At 33.6% G+C, this 20,298-nt stretch overlaps 2 protein-coding genes and 1 pseudogene across 5 annotated transcripts; 1 reads left to right on the top strand and 2 right to left on the bottom strand.

The window, feature by feature from the left end:
- Window positions 1-3,732: 3,732 nt before the first annotated feature.
- LOC114421386 (transcription factor SAC51-like) lies at window positions 3,733-7,632 on the bottom strand. 4 transcript variants are annotated; one of them, XM_028387271.1, is made up of 6 exons: window positions 7,470-7,632; window positions 7,016-7,066; window positions 6,487-6,796; window positions 6,211-6,369; window positions 5,813-5,974; window positions 3,733-5,724 (listed from the first exon to the last, which is right to left on the bottom strand). In XM_028387271.1, the coding sequence occupies exon 6, from the start codon at window positions 5,705-5,707 to the stop codon at window positions 4,652-4,654; it is 1,056 nt and encodes a 351-aa protein (XP_028243072.1). In that variant the 5' UTR covers window positions 5,708-5,724; window positions 5,813-5,974; window positions 6,211-6,369; window positions 6,487-6,796; window positions 7,016-7,066; window positions 7,470-7,632; the 3' UTR covers window positions 3,733-4,651. The 4 variants fall into 4 exon arrangements, with proteins under 4 accessions (XP_028243072.1, XP_028243075.1, XP_028243071.1 ...); XM_028387274.1 differs by lacking the exon at window positions 7,016-7,066 and having other exon boundaries at window positions 6,653-6,796; XM_028387270.1 differs by lacking the exon at window positions 7,016-7,066 and having other exon boundaries at window positions 7,470-7,631.
- A 4,839-nt stretch (window positions 7,633-12,471) lies between these two features.
- On the top strand, window positions 12,472-14,201 carry LOC114421383 (annotated as a pseudogene).
- A 607-nt stretch (window positions 14,202-14,808) lies between these two features.
- On the bottom strand, window positions 14,809-19,346 carry LOC114421382 (5-oxoprolinase). The gene is made up of 2 exons (XM_028387269.1): window positions 19,237-19,346; window positions 14,809-18,805 (listed from the first exon to the last, which is right to left on the bottom strand). The coding sequence occupies exon 2, from the start codon at window positions 18,779-18,781 to the stop codon at window positions 14,984-14,986; it is 3,798 nt and encodes a 1,265-aa protein (XP_028243070.1). The 5' UTR covers window positions 18,782-18,805; window positions 19,237-19,346; the 3' UTR covers window positions 14,809-14,983.
- Window positions 19,347-20,298: the final 952 nt, after the last annotated feature.

The following is a 20,298-nucleotide window of genomic DNA, read 5'->3' as shown; positions in this document are numbered from 1 at the left end:
TGTAATAACATAAAATAGATAATTTGGAGAGAATGAGAAATACTCATGTTTATGTTGTGTTTGATTTAGAGGATAAAAATATAAAATAAAAAAATTAAATTAAAGTTGGATGTAAAATATATAAAACTTGTATGAGATTCACTCAATTTTTTTCTCTATTTCTCTTATATCCTTCTCAATTAAAATATAACTTTATTCTATTATCTCAATTAAATTGGTGACATAAAAATGTTAGAAAGAGTATTATAAATGAAGTTTTGTTTTTTTTTAAAAATGATCGAATACAATATCATTTGAACCAACTATTTGTTGGAAATTTTTTTTTACTTTGATGACTTAAAAACATGTTGATATATCAAGATGTATGTTGATTTATGCTTTGACTTGTAATAGATTTGTTTTTTTATAATCATTTATCCCATTCAATAATCTTATGTTCATCTATAAATTGAAGTTTAATAATTTTTTAAAAGTATTTTTTTTGGGTAGGCAGTTTTGTTTATAAGTAATTTTCGTCAAAAAATCTAATTAATCATCTTTAGTGAAATTTTTTTGGTCAATTATATATTTTTCATCCACACTTTAAATTTAAGACATTACTTAAATGGATGAAACTCAATATTACTGGATCCAATTACTTGTTTTTTTAAGTATTTATTAATAGATAAAAAATTACATAACAGTATAAAAACGTATTTATTTATATTTATGAATTTTAATTTATAATATATGTGTGTGTGAGTAACGGTGACGATCAATGATTGTAGACATACAATTAATTAAGACATTACTCGTTCGTTCAAGAAGTAGTCATTGTGCAGTGTATTATGGCCAACCCCAATGCCAAATTCTTCTTGATAATTGCTTGTTTTGTCTGCTAATAACAAGACAATGATTTGTAAGTTCGTCTAATCCGAAGCAGTTTCAACTTGATAGCCCCTAAACAAGTTGAATCATATTTCTAGACCCTGCACAAGTTAATTTGGTTTACAACTCAAAATCATATTCATTTATAATATGTTTTGATTTTCGGTCCAATTTGTTGTGTATGAATTACGAGATCAAATCTAATGGTTTATCCTAAACTAAACTAAAAAAAAAAAAAAAAAAGATGAAGCTATTTTTACAATTTTCATTTTGTCCCTAGAGTTCGTTTGCAATGCATACCCAAAAGTGCTATAAACTATTAAGTTGATTCTGAACATCAGGACCATCCTTATTTATTTAACTATTGATTAATTAATACACTCGTATTAAAAAGTAATAACAATAATGATGAAATACAGTAATTGAGATGATGATGTTATTTATAATTATTACATGAATTTGATACTACAAATAAATAAATAAAATCCGGGTTTGTTATTGGAGTATAAGGATTAATTAATTATCATCTATCTATAAGTTTGAAAATTGAAGGTTTAGTTGGGATATCTTTATTGGACTTAATTTCTTTGTGGTTGAGTTACTCCTTTCCATGTTTCTCATCATAAATACATACGCATGGGAATCTACATTTGACATATATGGATGGGGCCAAACTTGTTTTCATACTGTTGTCCACTCCTATTAATTAATCCACAATTTCCTGAGTGAAAACAACCTTTTGGGTGATGCATTATCAAGCCCTGAAGTGTGTTAGTTCAAGTTCACCATTTATCACGGTTTGCTTCTTATTAGGCGTCATTCTCCACTATATTTCTGCCTACGTACACTGATGCAGACTAGTTCTTTAGCCATTGTTATTGTTAATGTCCTTGCTGTACTAATTCATATTCAAAATCTTCTATAAGGGTTTGATGTTTATGCTAACTAAGCCTTAAAGTTTTCATAGACAAACATTTGTATAGAAAATTCTAATGTTTGTAATCTCCTGTTGCTATATTGTATGTATGTTTAAATTTTAGATCGATATATCTAATGTACATAAATAGGAGTCATTGTAATTTGTAACTTCATGGTTATTCATTCTTAATGTTATCATATGTGTAATGTCTACTAAACTACCAATACCTAACCATGAAGAAAATCTGTAGGCATCCACATGTCTCTTGTACAAAACGACTAATAAAATTGGTAACTGGTTTCTAGATAAAGCATAATGCTTTTAGTAAATGAATTGCCATTTTGCTAATTATTACTGTTAAGGCAGTAGCTAGGAAATAAAAAGTCAAATTGGAAAAAAAATTATCTTACCAATTTGTTTATTGTTTCATTAATCATCATTTTTAGAAACAAAAAATAAATAAATGGATTATTAGTTTTTCCTTTCATGGGTTATATTGATTATACTTATGAGTGTTCACAAATTTAAATAATCTTAAAAATCGATTCTTTGAGTTTTGTCAATGTTCAGGTATCCTTATCAAACCCAATGCCATTTAGTTCAGGTATTGAGATTGTATTATGAAGTTAATTACTCAACCCGTTCACATGGGACTTTATTATTAAATTATTATTTATAATTTTTATTTATTTGTTATTATTTATAATTTTTCAAAATTGTAAATTTTTTTTTACTTTTCATGACACAACCAAAATCTATCCATCATTAATTTTTTAGTCATCATAACATTGGTATGAAATATTTCTTAACTTTATTGACGAAAAAAATTTAACAGACAATTCTACACACCAGCAACTTATCAATTATTATCTGTTATTGATTGAATAGCTTTGGTTCGAATTTGGGGAAAAAAGTGTAAAATAGACTCAACCTAAATATAGTGTTTTGTGTCAGATTGGATAGATTTTCTCTAGCCCCACCCATATAAACAGTTTACACACCTATTTGCACTTCCAGACTTGGATATTAGGAATGAAAATGATTTCAACAAATCCCACTTATTTCGCATTTGTTGCCTAATTATGTTGACTTGGGCTCACAGACTTTAGAGTTGTTCTATAGCTTGCTGACACTTACAGTATATTTAGTTATTCGTTGTAGCTTCTTCTTCTCCTCTATGTCTTACGAAAGAATACAAAAGGTCTAATTACATTTTTTTCCTTCAATTTTTAAAAAATATTATTTTCAACAAATAAATTTGATGCATTTCACTCTTACTTTTAATAAACTTACGAATTTTATCTTGTCATTTTTTATTGGTGAATGTCATTTGTTTGTTAATAAGTGTAAAAGTTAAGCATAAAATTCACCAACAAAATAAAAATTTTAAGGTAAATTTTGTCAAGAAAAAGTTTAGTATTAAATTTACCAAAAAAAATTTGGGGATAAAAAGTATAATTATTTTAAAGGTAAAATTTACAAATTTCTTAAAAGATAGAGGTTGAAATGTGTCAAATTAATTTGTTGGAATAAAACTCAAAAAATTAAAAAATTAGAAGATAAAAAGTTCAATTAAGCCAAAATAAAATGAAGAGATATATAAATGAGTAAAAATATTAACAATCAAATACACATTAATTTTCATTTTTAATGGCTTAATTTTCAGTTCTTATATTCAATCAATACATTGTTGAATGAACCAAGTTATGTGATTCTGCAAATTTAGAAAAACTTAAAGTTTTTGTAATTCTTAAATTGACTTACTTTAGTTTTTGACAGTTATAATTCTGCAATTTTTGACAGTTAAATGTCTTTCTTTCCCTCTAAGTTACAATCTTTGCTTTAGAAAAACCACAGTTAAAAAAATATCAAACCCTAGCCTGCCCCATTGTTTCCTTAAAAGAATCATATTTAGATGCAGAGTTGCATGCAAAAAGAGACACAAATAACATGTAATGAGGAATCACAGATTGATAGAAAATGATATGATATGTACAAACATGAAAACCACATCAGCTAACAACTGACAAGATCAACATGCATGAAGCATGATAATAGACTATAAACTGCATAAATTACTTCCATAACCATTCACACTCCAATTATTCATACAATCACACACACTTGACAGCTACATAATAGAATCATCCAAAAGAGACCTAGACCACCAATATTATGAATTACAAAGCAGAAACTAGTATTTCTTGTCATCATTCCGCTCTTCCCCTCAACATGTAAAACAAAGTAACCTTTACCACAAAATGCTACATATCCAAAACAAAGGGGGTCCCAGAAACTCATGATGAAACACTAGGATCACTCTGCCAAACATCAGGAAACTTTCTTGTTACTTTTAGAGTAGATGCCAGCATGATATGCGTGCAACCTTGAAAGAATGAAAAAAGGAGGGTGGAAAGTGGGACCCCAGTTGCCTAATGCGCGTGCGTTCAATCACCAAGAGAGAGTGCAACACTTGAGAGAGAGAAAAAAAAGTGTCCTCATTTACAGCAAAGCCCCCCCACTACCATCTCCATCACTTCAAAGTTTCAATCTGTGACCTTTAATCTCCAAAAATAGCTACAGTATAATCATGTTGGTCAACAAATTGAAACCCCATATCCTGCATTTTTCTCCAACCGAAGTGCCAAAGTGCAATGCTATCTATTTCAGCATTAGTACAAACTTTATTTCCCAGCCATATATGTACACCTCAAGAAAGAGGATTTAAAGAAGACAAGAAGCAAACATGCTAAGATAAACATATCAACCAACAAAGCTAAGAATTCAAAGAGCTACATCTTTTCACCATGAATTGTCCTTCAACCAATATACTGTAACATCAGTGGCTGTGACTGTGAGTACTACTTAGTGATATTTCACCCCAAGAGCACCAGTTTGGGACATCAAAATTTTCAAGTACTCAATAGTGCCATCAATGACTAACAGTGGCTCCTTTCCTTTCGCACCAGGAATTAAATTCTCGAGAACTTTCAACGATTCACGGATCTTATCCTTTTTAAATTTGATATGGTGAGCCACTGAATTATCTACTTTAGTTTTATCAACAGAATATGCCCAGCCACTAGAATTCTTCGATTCAGCATCACTGACACAATCACAGGTTTCATTTGGTCTTACCAAACTATACCTGTCCACAGGTGTCGATGATCTATTATAGTCACCATCAAATAACTTCAGCCTTTTGTTAGGCCAATCAGAGCTAGCAACCTCCTCCTTAGTGTCTTTAAATTGCTCTTGTATCACATAAGTCTTATTAGTTGCCAAAGGAGAATGATCTGTACTTGTTACCTCATCACAAGTATCATCGTCGTCATCTTCACTGCTTTCATCATCAGAATAAAGAAATGCATTTATTTCTTCTGTATCTTCATGATTTTCACTTTCTTCAATAACTGCATGATCCTTAACAGACTCTTCCAGTAAACTGTAACTGGCTAGATGCTTTTGACCCACATTACTGGCCTGTCCCTCCCCTTTTACACCGTAACTTTGAGCAAACTTTGTAGCAGTAACAGTTGGACTCTGGACAAGAGGGACAGGACCATAAAATAACCTTGTCTTATTATCAGAGCGGTCGAAGATCAGCAACCTCTTCTGCAAAGAAGAAGGATTTGCATTTTGTAAAGCTCCTCCAACATGTGTTTCTTTCAAACTTGTGTCAGCATAGTGATACTGAAGGAATCCCTGCACTTCATTTGTTAGCTTGGTCTTCAGACTTGGGATAGAAGGAGCTGCAAGCCCATGAAATGTACTGACAGCAGGCAAGATGGAAGTGCCTGAATTCAGATATGTTGGAAGACCAAGTAAGCTGGGCTTAGGCAGCATACTGAAGTAATTTGAAGAAGGTGATTGCCAAGCCACGTGGTGTGGGCGAGGCAAAGACCCGTCAGCCTTAACCATCCAACAAAACAAATGACCTACAGAAAAATAGAACCAATCAGCCAATGCTAAATATGAAACCGTTTCAGTATAAATGATGGCAAAGGTGCATTCGAAAATACATACTAGTAGATGTTATGGTGCTCTTGTATGAGATCTTTGGAAACTTGCTGCTTTTCTAAGTAACAAAGGAAAAAAAGAAACAAAAACTACAAACTCCAGCTTAGTGAGAAGGAAATGTGAATCGATCTACGTGACAGGCTTAAGCAAATGACGGAAGTACTCAGCCTGCAAAGCGTCGGAAGATAGCACATGTCACTCATTGAGCTCATAAAACTATCTAATAACTGATAACAGAGGCAAATAATTTTTAGTGTTCAATGGTGGTAATGTTTGTCTAATGCCACAATACAGACATATAAGGAAACTTTCATGAAACAACAAGCTTCATCATCAAAGATATAGTTATAGAAAGAAAAGAACTGCAAGTGGAAAACACCAACAATAAGAAACATGTTACTAACCTGACAAAAATGCAAGGGTTGGAAGCATGCTATCACTCTAACAATAATTGTTGCTTTACCATCAATGCCATACTCATGTTTTAATGCCCGGAATCTTGTTTGGCTCGCTGCTTGGCACACCATAACTTCTTTTGTTTCTCACCACACAACTCAATCAATCTGTTGTTATTGTACACAGAGAAGAAACGTCCAATAGAATATCAAAATTAAGATACCCCAAGCTAAACAGAATGAGAATCAGCTAAAACTAGAGAACAATATGAGATAAGAACATACTGAAAATACAAAATAACAGAATCTGCCTTCAATTCCTATCTTTTAGCCAATTCTATACTTATCGGAAGAAACGATCAGACAATGGTTGGCATCCATGGCAGTAGCTAAGCAAAGAGACCATAAGCAAAAAAAATATAGGAAATGATGATCTACAGAATAACTTTACAGTATAAGTTCAACTGTATAACTTGGCGGAACACATCAACAGAAAGACCCAACCAACGCATGCTGATTTTCTTGTGTGGCTTTAGATGTTGAGAATTACATAGAGCTTCAGGCTGATATTATGCACTCAAGTGAACCAATATCCCTGAAACAAGATTATATCACAGAATAAACATCATAACTTCATTTTATCATACTTCATAAAATAAGTGTTTTATTTTTTGTCTTTTTAATAAACCAAGTCTTCTAAAATATTACAGACAAATCTTAAATGAGAAAACATCAATAACCACTGTGATTATGGACAGAGACATTTGAAACATATAATTTAGCCGTTCATTTGTACAAAATAAAACTGTGGAACCTCATCCTTTTCTTAATTTTCATGTCCAAATGGGAGAAGGATTCCTTGTACCTTCACAAAAGCCATAACAAGAGAACATAAACAAAAATTGAACATAATAACCACATGCTGACTTGTTCTCAAGTAACATACAGGGGCATGGAGCACACTCAGCCTAGTATCAAAATCTTTCAATCAAATAAGATTCTCAAACACAAAGGAGAATAAGAAATAACAAAAGTACTACAATCCTCAAGTCTGTTAATTTAACAGAACCCAACAAAGAATTGCCACTTACCCTTATAAGATTTTACTCCAAAACCAAGATTCATCAAGGAGATCCTAGACTCATAGTCCCAATTCAAGAAAAGCCTTCACCTTTTCACTCCCCACCCTCTTACACACTAACAAGAGCAAAGAATAAAGAAAACCCAGAAAGCAAAAACAACAAGAAATCAGTGAGTGAAATACTTACAGAAGGATTAGAAGGAAAAGGGTGTCCTGAATTGAGTAGAGTGAGAGAGAAGAGAAAAAGAGATGATTGAGAGAGTGAACAGGGACGAGTAAGGAAAGAACCATTCACTACAAGAAAATGTCCAAAGAGGTACTGCTGAATGTGGATGCCACTGCTATATAGACAACCAAGTGCCACCGCTATTGCTGATTGAGTCGTTAAACTAACCGCGGTTTATTTTATTAAAAATATTATTATTGTTGTATTTTTTTTATCATAGTTTTTAATGTATTTTTTAGTTTGATTTAAATAATTATTTATCATGACAAGTGTTTAGATTTTTTTAGACAAAAAAAATAATAAATAGGTTAAAAATGATAATAATTTTATGAAATTAATATTATTTTTAAGAAACTATACAATATAATAGTAGTATTTAAAAAATTATTATCAAGAGTATAAATAGAAAAAAGTAATTAATATTATATTAAAATTAAAATAACATTTATTTGGAGACTTATTTTTTTCTTCTAATATGACACTTATTGTGAAGTAGAAGGAGTAATTTTTTTTTCAATATTTTAAAGGCATTGATTAATAACACATATTTCTTATTTTATGTTTTTAGCCTAATTATTTTATTTTTAAAAAATTATTCATAAAATTATTTAAGAGATGTTTTCTATTAACGTTTTTAATATAAAATAAGTTAATTTTTTGGGTAAATTATAATCTAGTATTTTAATTACATTGATATTTTTTTTTCTTTTCTTCTTTGTATTAAATTTTTTAATATGTGTGTGGTATTTGAGGTTGGACTATTGATTGTGACTTAACTATAAATCATTTTATTGATGTGTGCTCTAAATTGGTTAAGTTTTTTTTTCTATCACGGGTATTTTTGTTTGCAATATTATAATTGACACTGGTCTGAAAGATTTTTGTCCACAATAAAAATTGAACACGAAATTATTTATTAAATAGATTATTCCCATAATGTGTAAATGTAAAATGTCTAATCACTACATCAACCTTTTGAGTTACATTGCCTAAGATTTTAAGTATATGAACGATAGACTATATAGTATGTATTTTAGCATATCTTAAATGTCATGAATGAGAGATATATACATTTTAAAAACACTTCGACACTCAGGTAACTTATTTTACCCTAGCGAAAGTAGGTTAAAAAAATTTATTATCTAACATAGACAATCATATTTATTAAGGTTCAAAATGAATTGGATTTTTTGACACAAAGTCTGATAACTCTTAAATATAATATTATTTTATTCCCATGACATCACAAGTAATTTTAACTCAAAACTAAAATGTGATTCACTGTTCACAATTATATTGTTAGAATCTTACATTTCATAACAAATGTTTATCTTTGTCAACACCCAACAAAACAAACCTAAACTTTAACTCCAATGTGTAATTTTATTTTAATTTTGGATTCAAGTTTCTAATAATACAGTATATATTGTTAAATTTTCGGAATAATAATGGACATAGGTAAATTGATTCAGATTAATTAGGTTGTGTTTAGATACTATAGTACCTCTTAAAAAAAATATCTAAAGTTTGTAGTTGTTTGCGACCAAGTAGATACTCAAATGGTACTGAATGTGTGGTGATAATAATAGATATCCTTTTGTTTGATAAGTGGTTGAAGCCTCAACATATTTTAAGTAGTCAACTTAATATTTTTTAATGTAACAATGTCCATAGTTACAGTATGTAGCCACGAAATTCGTATATACCAAGCTAACAAACTGTCGTAGGGTACCACCGAATAAACAACTAAATTAAATATATTTTATGCTAAAATTGGGATTAGAAATTCAAAATTCATGTTTGATTATTTAACAATAATTTGCTAATTCAACTTGTTAGTTGGACCAAAGTTCTCATATTCTTCCCCAATCCGCATAAAAATACTTAAAAAGGATAGTTAGGTTAAATGAATTGATGCTGGCCCTTGATTAGCGATAATCAAAAGCATGAGCATGCTTACCATAAGGCTGAATAGTTATAATTAGAAAAACTAAGACGACGACAACATTGCTCAACAGTTCACAAGAGACACAAACACTGGACATGCGTCATTCACTAATGAAATAATTAATCCGCCAATCCATTGCTTTAACCACATAGCAATCTAATTTGTTATTAATTAGCCATTGAAGTGCAACCAACCCTAAAGGGCCCAATAGCCCCCACCAAAGTGAGCACAGTATATTGGATGAATCATTCAGGAGCATGACAATAATAATAATAATAATAATAAAACAAAGAGAATTACACAAACGCAAAAGACCATCAAGTGCAATCCCAATTTTTGCCCACTAACTACAATCATCCAATCTAATATATTACACCCGTGCGTTTGATGAAAGCCAGAGAGAGAGAGAGAGTCCAAAATTTTAAAGAGGTTTATAAGTTATAACACAATATTTTTTGTATAATTCTATAAATTATACACATGGTGCTACACCACATTCTAATTTGCTTAAGGTGGAGGGCATGAGCACCAAATACACAAAATCTTATAATGAGGTCTACTCTTTCGGTTACATCTACCCCAAAATGTGGTTGGATTTCGGAGACTGAATGCTATAATTAAGGGATTCCTTTTATTCTTTATCTCAATACTTACTAAAGAACATCCACGGAATTGATTGGTTTCTACTTTTTGTTCTTTTCAAAGGCACAAAAGCATACCCTTTATAGGCTTAACAACTTTTTTCCTCTGCAAATGGTGTTCCGTGAGCTTTATCAGGTGCATTAATGGTTGTGGGTCGACCTAGTACGTTTTCTGAGCAAAGTGAATTGTCCAACATTAATTCTTACAGCATCATTGTTGTGCTGAAATGTTCTGGTTGAAGACTTTTGCAGATGTAATAGTTTTGAGGCTATTGGGTATAGTTATTGGATCTAGCTCGTATTTTTCATTTCTCTAGTTGCACCTGCAGTTATTAAACGGTAAGTTATTTCAAATTTGTTTTTGTCCTAAATAAAATAATGAAATTATATAACTAATTCTTAAAGTATTTAGTATTTATCAATTTAGAGTTAAAATATGTTACTAATATTATGAGAATAATTTGAAAAAATTTCAATATTAAAAAATTATGTAATATGATTTCTAATTCATGAGGAATTATTTATATTATTTTATTTTATTTTATGGATTGTTCAGGAAAGAGGATAATATTTAAAATAATTGTTTGTTATAATTGTAAAAACATGCAAGTACTTTTTTTTTTCACAATGAAGCTCGTTAAGAGATCTTTAAGTCCGTGTGTTAATGAATGGGAAATGTAGACATTGAAATTAAGAAGAGAACAAACCCAGCTTCAATTTTTTTCTTTTCTTGTTATAATCTAAACTATCAAACTCATTTTATATTCTTGAAAAGTAAACTCATCTAACCATGGCCTAAAACATGAGAATAACCGAATAAGTAAAAAAGAAAAAAAAAATGGAACATTTCCCCTTTTATGTTAGAGAATTGGTGGCTTGCCTTAGTGTCTGGTACGTCGGAGGCAATCGCAAGTGGATGGGTGGATACGTTTTGGAGCTCCCTATTAACTTCGATATGATCAAATTGGTGAGTGGAAAGCTATCGGATGTAACACCAAAAAATAGTAAGATTTGAGCAGAAGATCTTTCATATTCAATTTATGATCTTAATTTCTTTTAATTTTTTTCTGAAAAAAATATAATAAAGATTACATAGGACTAAATTCACGTAATTTCATTTGTTCGTTAGCCAATTATAAGACCATAATATTTGTTATGGTTAAATATCCATTTAAGAGAAGTATTAACAACAGATTATTATCTAAGACATATATTCATTTTAACATACATACATACATGTGTTTATGTGTGTTTTGGTGCATGAGATCAATCTTATATGTAATTCATCAACAATATGTCATGCAAATTATGTGACTCATCCTAAAGGTACATTCTATGTCTCTTAATTTAAGAATCACTATTGAGAATCTTTTGACTCTACACTAACTTTCATACAATTGCAAAGTAAGGGATTATGTTGCACAAATCATGGGACTCATCTTAAAGACACCTTCTTTTCCTTGTAATGTGAGAATAACTACCATAACTTGTAGGAGAATAACACAAATAAGTCATATGTGTATAAGGTATGTTTTCTAATTTCTACACTTTATCCTTCACTTTCAAAACACTAACTTGACTTAAGCAACAATGCCTTTGTAGGTATACCTCGAAAGTATAGCTCATGTGGACTAAAAGAGATTTTGTTAAATATTCCACCTTTTAGAAAAGTCTAAAACATTTGGTATTATTTATGAGAATAACTTGTTCTAAATTATCCGAATTTCGCTTGATTATTATTGTACGAGAAAACTTCATTACCCTCAAGAGAATCTGTGATTATTCTTCTTGAATCTAATTAATATAGAATGCATTCCCCTCTAATGAGCGAAGAACCATCACGTTAACTAAATTACATAAAATTACATTTTATTTATGTAGTTAAAATTGTAAACAAATTACATTAATTTTTTAAATTATAAAAGTATTCAGATAATTGTTATTTATTTTTTAATATTTTAATATAATATAATTATATATAATAGTTAGTATTATAATATATTCAATATATTACATAATATATTAAATAAAGAGAGAGGAAAAAAGAACTTATCCTATACCATTAATAAAAAAACATCACATCCTAAATTCTTTTTTAAGATAAGAAATATATTAAACTAACAAAATATGATGCGAAATAAGATAAAATTATCACATTTTATTAGAACAACAAATAACTTAAAATACGTATTCAAGCTAATTTTATATTAAAAAAAGATGTTAAAAATCATGTTTTTTATTTTCTAGGATGTGATTAAACCTTTGTTTTTTAAGATCAGGAGGTGAGTAAACCTTAGGACTGCTAAATTTAATCAAAAATAAACAAAGCCATACCGATGATGTTGTTATTGTTAAATTACACATTCAACAACACTGCTCTCACGCGATCTCAAGTCAAAATCAAATCAACCTCCTAAATAAATAAAGCAAAATCAATCCTTCATTAATCCGCGAAAAACCCCAACCCCTTTTACTCTCCCTCTATAAATTCCCGTTGATCCAAAAACAAAACAAAGCCACACACACATTGGTTTATTTTTTCCCACATCAATTTCCCTTTCTTCTCCCTCCGATGAAGCCATAAAACGCCACCGTTTGAAACTAAATTATGGAGTCCGAGAGGATGAGACAATTGATGCTCTTGTATAGTAGAAAACACACTTCTCATGGGTGGAAACCACACCGCTTCAAGGTTCTGTTCTCGCTAAAGTTTCCACCATTACGCGTTTCTCTTTTCCTTCTCGCAATTATCTTCAGTTTTCTGCATCTGGGTCCTCTCCCTTTTGGCTCTCGAGGTAGTGTAGCAAGATGGGTAAGCTGCATTTGCATGGTGGAACCCGAAGAGTTGGTTCGAATTACGACACTGTTGTTGTGATTAAGATTCACAATATACGTGTTTTGCACATTGTGTCCCGGTCTTTGTTGCTGGCTATGGTTCTTGTCGCTTTACCTTTCTTGGGGTTTATTCTGAAGGGTTCAGTTGTTTCTGGATTTGATGCTACTGCTACTGAATCAGGTTCCATCATCAGTGATGAGGTGTTGAATTTGATTCTCCGTGATTTGGGCGAGGAGGGTCTTCTAAGAAAGGAGCATAAGGTTCTCATTATGGACTCTCCACCTCCACGTGTTATGGATTTTGAAGTGTCTTATGATTTTGTGTTCACCCGCAGCTTTGATGCTGCTGCTTTTGCTGATAGTGTTTTGAAAGTTAATGGGATTGTGGCTTTCCCATTGAGGATTGACCCAACATCTAATGCTGGTTAAGACGGTCTAATTATAGAGTTGTGTATGTTATAAGGTATGAAGGCTACTGATGTTGCATTGAGGAAAATTGGGTTGGTTAATGACTTGGTGGATTCTTCACCAAAGAGAAAGCTTTGCCAATTGGCAACACGGGTTAAGAGAAATGCTTTGAAGGGTCTTGAGGACGCGCTTCTTGAGCCACCGAGGGATGATTTTGCCAAGCCAAACAAGATTAAGTACCTCCTGAGTTGTTGGGTGATTCTCTTGAAGGTTACAAGAGAGGAGTCTTCATTGGTGTGGGCTTGCATGAGGAAAATAGAGCTGCGGTTGAATGGTTTGAGCAGGACTACCCCAAAAAGGGTGCAATGTTTTAGATTCATAGTCTCCAGGTTGCATCAGAACCACATGGATGTTTCCGCATGGTTAACAAATCATGTGAAGGAGGAAGAGTTTGTTGTGATGAAGGCTGAAGCAGGTGTGGTGTTGGAGATGATGAGGAATAAGACAATCTGCTTAGTGGATGAACTATTCCTCTAGTGCAACAATGAATGGTGGGAGACAGGGAGGAGAAATAAGAGTGGCAGAACATATTGGGAGTGCTTGGCTTTGTATGGAAGGCTGAGGGATGAGGGAGTTGCAGTGCACCAATGGTGGAATTGAACGAGGCAAACATGGCACTTAATTAGTGCTAGCATGGTGTTGCTGTGATATGCTCTGTAGTATTACATGTTTGACTTTTTAGTTTTCTTCTGGTTTGATTTGTTTCTAGTTTTTGAATTTGTGCCTGGGGAGAACTTTTTAGTTGTATATCCTTTTCCACAAGGTAAACTATAAAAAAATCAGTTAGTTCTTTGATATTCAGTTTTGTGCCAATGTATACTTGTTTTTGTTCCTATCAATTGATTCACAATTATTTCTCAAATTGATAATATAGCTTAGTGTTGTATGCGTAACTAGTTGTATTACCTGCACTTCAACTACGAATATGAGACACCATGGGCACCTTCGCATGTCTTCCTCAATCAAGAGACAACCAAGAAATCTGAGAATAGGAATACAAGTTTTGACTAAGCTGCATTTGCTGAAACATTACCTTGAAGGACAATTTTCAGCCTTGTTAAGTTGTTATGCTCGGCTAGATATCCACCTTTACATTGTATCTAGAGCACTTCCAAGTTGAAATGAACGCGTTGCTTTTGTATCCTCATTTAGTTATATTTTAAAGTAAGAAACTTATATAGGCAAATAACTATCAAACTTACAACTTTAGGCATATCATAATATAAATGCAATGACAACAACCAAATATTATTTCACTGAGTGGGGATCCGATCTCTAAAAAAGATTCCACAAATTTTTATGTTTGATAGGAAAAAAATCTCAAGATTATGAAGCAATAAGACTTGTGGAGATAAACTGTGAAAGAAATTGTGTGTGCTGAAGTTGAGGGTGAAAGTTCTGTTAATAATTGAACAAAGAAATTAAGATGGAGATCTAATTATTTAAATTTTATTGATGTGCATGCAAGAGTGGATATATCGCATATGAATCCATAATAGCAACACAACTTTTGACGCCACGTAACCAGAACATCAAACATGAAGCTGCTCCCTACAATTTTCTCTCGCAAAAGAAAACAAACTTCACAATGGAGAACCCCATCCGCCACCGCCAGGAGTCAAAATCTGAAGAATTTCCCCTGGAAGCACTTCGACTGTATTCTTACCACCGAGATAAATCTTTCGTTTATCTTTCTTTACAAGGTAGTTAGCTCCACGAGCACCATCTTTTCCTCCCTTGAGCCCTCTTGGTGCATGGACACGCCTCTCAGAAAGAATGCTAACAATTACTGGGCGCCTAAACTCTATTTCTCGGAGAAGACCATCACCACCTTTGTGAAATCCATCTCCTCCACTGTTTTCTCTAAGTCCAAACTTGTGCAGAATCACTGGATATCTTTGCTCAAATATCTCAGGATCAGTCATTCTTGTATTTGTCATGTGGCACTGTACCCCACTGGTTCCATCCCAGGTAGGACCAGCCCCACTTCCACCTCCAATGGTTTCATAATAACCAAAAGTATCATCCCCAAATGTAAAATTATTCATACATCCCTGGGAACAAGCACAGGCCTGAAATGCAGTGAATATAACATCAGTTATCCTCTGAGATGTAAGGACATTACCTCCTACTACAGCAGCAGTATCACTTGGAGAGAGAAATGAGCCTTCTGGAATAAGAATCTTCACTGGAGCCAAACAGCCTTGATTGAGAGGAATGTCAACGTTCACTAAACAGCGGACACAGTATATGACAGCTGCAGCTGTTACAGCTTTGGGCGCATTCCAATTACCATAAACTTCAGAACTTGTCCCAGCAAAATCGAAAACTGCTTCTCCTTTATTAGAATCAATGCTCAGTTTCAAATGAATAATGGATCCATCATCCATGTAGTCCTCTTCTTCAATAGTCACCAGTTCATTTGACTTGGATGAAATTCTATGACCAACGGACTTCAGCATCTCTCTTACTGCCGCTTCTGCATTCACCTGTACATAATTCATGTAAGCCTGAACTGTTTCAAGACCATACTGCTCAATGAGCTCTAGAACTAGAGAAATTCCTCTTTGATTTGCTGCTACTTGCGCTCGCAGATCTGACAAGTTATCTTGAATCCTGCGAGTTCCTGCTATCTTATTTCCTCGACCATCAGAGCTTGGGAACTGCAGAAGTTTAATGATCCCCTCTTCTTGAAAGATACCTTTTTCAACAAGCTTAAATGCCTTAATGGCAGCTCCTTCCTCCAATATGGACTTTGAAAAAGGCGGCATGCTTCCAGGGGTAGTACCCCCGATCTCTGCATGATGCCCTCTATTTGCCACAAAAAAAACCAACTTCCCATTGAAGAAAACAGGTGTAATAACAGTTATATCAGGAAGATGGCTACCTCCAGCTGATGGATGATTAGTAACCAAAACATCTCCTTCATTTAAATTGTCACCCCAGTAATTGAGCTGCCACTGAACTGTACTAGACATAGCTCCTAGATGGACAGGAACATGAGGTGCATTTGCAACTAGGCCCCCACTAGGATCAAATAGAGCACAGGAAAAATCAAGCCGTTCTTTGATATTTGTTGAAATGGAAGTTCTTTGTAGTGTCCTTCCCATCTGCTCAGCTATACCCATAAATCTGTGATTGAAGATGGAGAGCTGTACAACATCTGCAACTTTATCTGATATTTTAACACTGGTTAAAGGGGACTCTATTTCAATCTTGATGTTTCCGTATTTGGTTATAATGGCTCTACAGTTGGGTTCTACAATCACAGTGCTATTGCCATTCATGATGATTGCTGGCCCAGACATCATATGACCATAGCCCAGCTTTTCAAGCTTATAGAGAGGTGTTTCCTGCCAACCATTCCCAAAGTAAACCTTATAGTAGCCTTCAACTATAGGACTGCCAGGGGCAGGTTCTATGGCCTGTGGCCTCAATATATTGGTGACTCCTATACCACGAACTCTAACATCACAGATAACAATATTCCTATTCTGGAGTTTAAAGCCGTATTCCTGTTGAAACAATCTCACAAACTCAGTAGCATAGTCACATAAATTTCCATCTTCAGCTACTTGTCTTTTGACCATGATGGCAGTGTCTGTACCTTCATATCTCAAGTTTAAATATGTCTCTGTTGAAATATTTTCCTCCTTAAATCCTTGAATTTGCAATTTCTGCTTTACCTGTCTAAGTAAAACAGCTTCTCGTTGTGAGACCTCAACAATAGATTCAACTCCATACACTGCAGAATAAGGTTCCTGTGCCTCTTCCACAACATTTGCCAACCCCATTCCATATGCACTTAAGATCCCACAAAATCTGTGAATGAGCACTTCTTTCATACCTAACGACCTAGCTATAGCACAAGCATGCTGAGGTCCAGCACCACCAAAGCAAGCAAGTGAATGGTTCTTTGTCTCATGGCCCTTCATTTCAGTCAACTGTCTTATAGGACGACACATTGTCTCATTAGCAACATCCACAAAGCCAAGTGCAATCTCTTCCACTGTCATGTCTTTTGAAGATGGATCCTGATTCCTTCGGTGAGTATTTATTTGCCTGGCAAGCTTCTCAAATTCTCCTCTAGTTGACTTGAAATCAAGAGGCTGATCTTCATTTGGACCAAATATAGAAGGGAAATAATCAGGAATAACATATCCCAGAACTAGGTTAGCATCAGTAATTGCCAACTCTCCACCTTTTCGGTAACATACGGGACCAGGGTGTGCTCCAACTGATTCTGGTCCAGCTTGAAAAGTACCAAATTGGAACTTCAACTTTGAACCACCACCAGCAGCTACAGTGTTTATGTCAAGCTGAGGTGCTTGAATTATGGCACCGGCAATCTGGGTTTCCAGCACTTGCTCATAACTACCTGCATACCGACTCACATCTGTAGATGTTCCCCCCATATCAAACCCAATAAGTGGCTTATCTGTTTCAAGCCCAAAAAGAGTTTGTGAGTAACCAACAACTCCACCAGCAGGACCAGATAAAATTGCTTTGTGCCCTGAGAAGGTACTCTCAGGTGCAAGTCCTCCATCTGATTGCATAAACAAAACATTCAACTTTCCAATTCCCTCATCAAATTTGGAGATGAATCCCGATAGGTATTCTTTAATAACTGGGGTCAGATAAGCATCTACACCAGCTGTTAGACCACGAGGAACAGCACGGACCATGGGACTCAAAGCAGATGATATGGAAACATGTCTGAATCCCAGACTCAAAGCTAACTTCTTGACCTGTTGTTCATGTTGTGGATAAGTGTATGAGTGCATCAAAACAACAGCCAAACAACTAATTCCTTTCTCCAATAAGTTTTTCAGTACTGGCTTCAGCGCTTCTTCATTAAGAGGCTTCACAATCCTGACAAGCTCCCCTGAAATTCCCTTAACCACAGATGAAGAACCACCCTGCTTTTCTTCTTCTTCCTCAGACTGAACAAGTTGAACTCGCTCTTCAACCTCCACAACTTCTTCATAGAGATTCGATGGCTTCAACACAGTAAGGTCAAATATGCTGGGGCGAGCCTGGTTCCCTATCTGGAGTAAATCACGAAAGCCTCGAGTCACACACACTGCAATCCTTTCTCCCTTGCGCTCTAAAAGTGCATTCGTTGCCACAGTTGTACCCATCCTTATCCACTCAATCTTCTCAGTGGGTATCTTTGAGTTGCGTGGAATTTTCTCACCAGTGAATTCTTCAAGAATCCTCCGTATCCCTTCCACCGGTGCATCATCATAGTTCAAAGGGTCAACCGACAGAAGCTTCAAAACTTGCCCATCAGTCTGACCAGGGATTTCTGCATACACATCAGTAAACGTGCCCCCTCTATCAATACAAAACCTCAACTTCCCTTCAGTAACACTCCCCATCCTCTTAGAACACAATCAGAAGCCCTGCAAATTCGCATGCATTGCAATCCAATTATCATATTAAGAAGATAAAATAGGTTATGCACAGTTTTACACTCTGTCATCCAATCATAAAGCACCATGTATTGTAAGCTTCTTGATTTTTACAGTAACCACCTTAAAAATCATAATAGCGGTGATTTCTGATTGGTTGACACATAATCTCTCTGTAAAGGTTTGAATAATCAGATTACAGATATTCTGAAGTACAATAGAACCAAAGTTATGTTTCATTTTCACTTTCTTTTGAATCTGCAGGAACAAGTTGCGTAGATCCAAGGCGCTATTATTTTTATATTTTGTCAACAAAAAAAGAACAATAGTGCGTCTTCATTCATTGAAAGTTGCAGAATAAAAAGAAATGAATAGGAAGAAAAGCGGAAGTTAGAAAGTAGAAACGAAGGTAGGAATCTTACTGATATGCGAATGCTGAAGAAAGAAATTTTACGCTGCGTTCGTTTGCGATGTTGCTGGTAATGCTTCAGAGCTTACAGGGAGGAGAGAGTTGTCGTTCGTGACTTCCCTTCTTTTACTTTATAAAATAGATTTAATTATTCATTTATTACTTATTTTTTATTTTTAAATTTATTTATTTTAGTCAGTGGAATTTTAATTAATAAAAATGAATCTTTAATCCCTAAATTTTACTTTATAATTCTAAAAAATTTCCATTGTTAACATTATTTATTTTTATTCATTAAATTTTTTTAACGCGTCTTTTTAAAATTAAAATATAAATTTTATCTATTAATAAATAAAATAAATAAATATAGAAATAATAAGAATTAAATAAATAATTAAAATTATAAAATAATATAATCTAAATTTTATAATCTTATATAACAAGATGGAACCTAAAACCTGCAATGGTGCGAAGGTTTTTATAAAGAATCGCATCATTGCAGGTTCTTATATAAGTAATCGGCAACAAGCATTTCGACAATGCTTCTTTTTCTTTCTCTTTGCGTTTTGACTCCGGATCAAAATTTAGGTTTAGGGTCGGGTATGGTTACTTTCTCTTCTTTCTCCTTCGTTGATCCTTTTGATATCGTGACCATCACTGCTTCTTCATTGTTTTCTTGTTCTGAAACTGTCAAAGTTTCCTGGGTGGAAGAAACTTTTGAGCTTTCGTTGTTTTCTCTCTCTTGAAGAAGAACCTTTTATTCTTTGGTTTTAAGCGTTCATGTCCAAGGTTTTGTTCTGCTCTCTGTTCTCCTCTCTCTCTCTTTCCTTTTTTCTCTTACCTTTGTCTTCCTTTGTCCTCTTTGCTCTCTTTTCCTCTCTTTCATTTTTCCTCAATCTTCTTTTTTCTGGGTTACAAGAATGGATGAGGTTCAATAGCAGGTGCAGTGCGGATTTCGTTTGACGACAAATAATGGTTTTTTTTTGTGTTCACTGATTCCTGGTAATGAGTTATGTTTTATTTTTTGCATTTATTTTTTTTTGTTTCAGTTGACTTCTGTAAATAACAGAAATAC

This window comes from Glycine soja, chromosome 8, assembly GCF_004193775.1.
Source record: "Glycine soja cultivar W05 chromosome 8, ASM419377v2, whole genome shotgun sequence".
NCBI classification, from domain to species: Eukaryota; Viridiplantae; Streptophyta; class Magnoliopsida; order Fabales; family Fabaceae; genus Glycine; species Glycine soja.
Note: the sequence above shows the minus strand (reverse complement) of the source record. Positions and strands in the feature narration are given on the sequence as shown.

Coding starts and splice junctions, on each gene's coding strand:
- LOC114421386 (XM_028387271.1), bottom strand. CDS start 5,707: ATGGTTAAGGCTGACGGGTCTTTGCCTCGCCCACACCACGTGGCTTGG.
- LOC114421382 (XM_028387269.1), bottom strand. CDS start 18,781: ATGGGGAGTGTTACTGAAGGGAAGTTGAGGTTTTGTATTGATAGAGGG.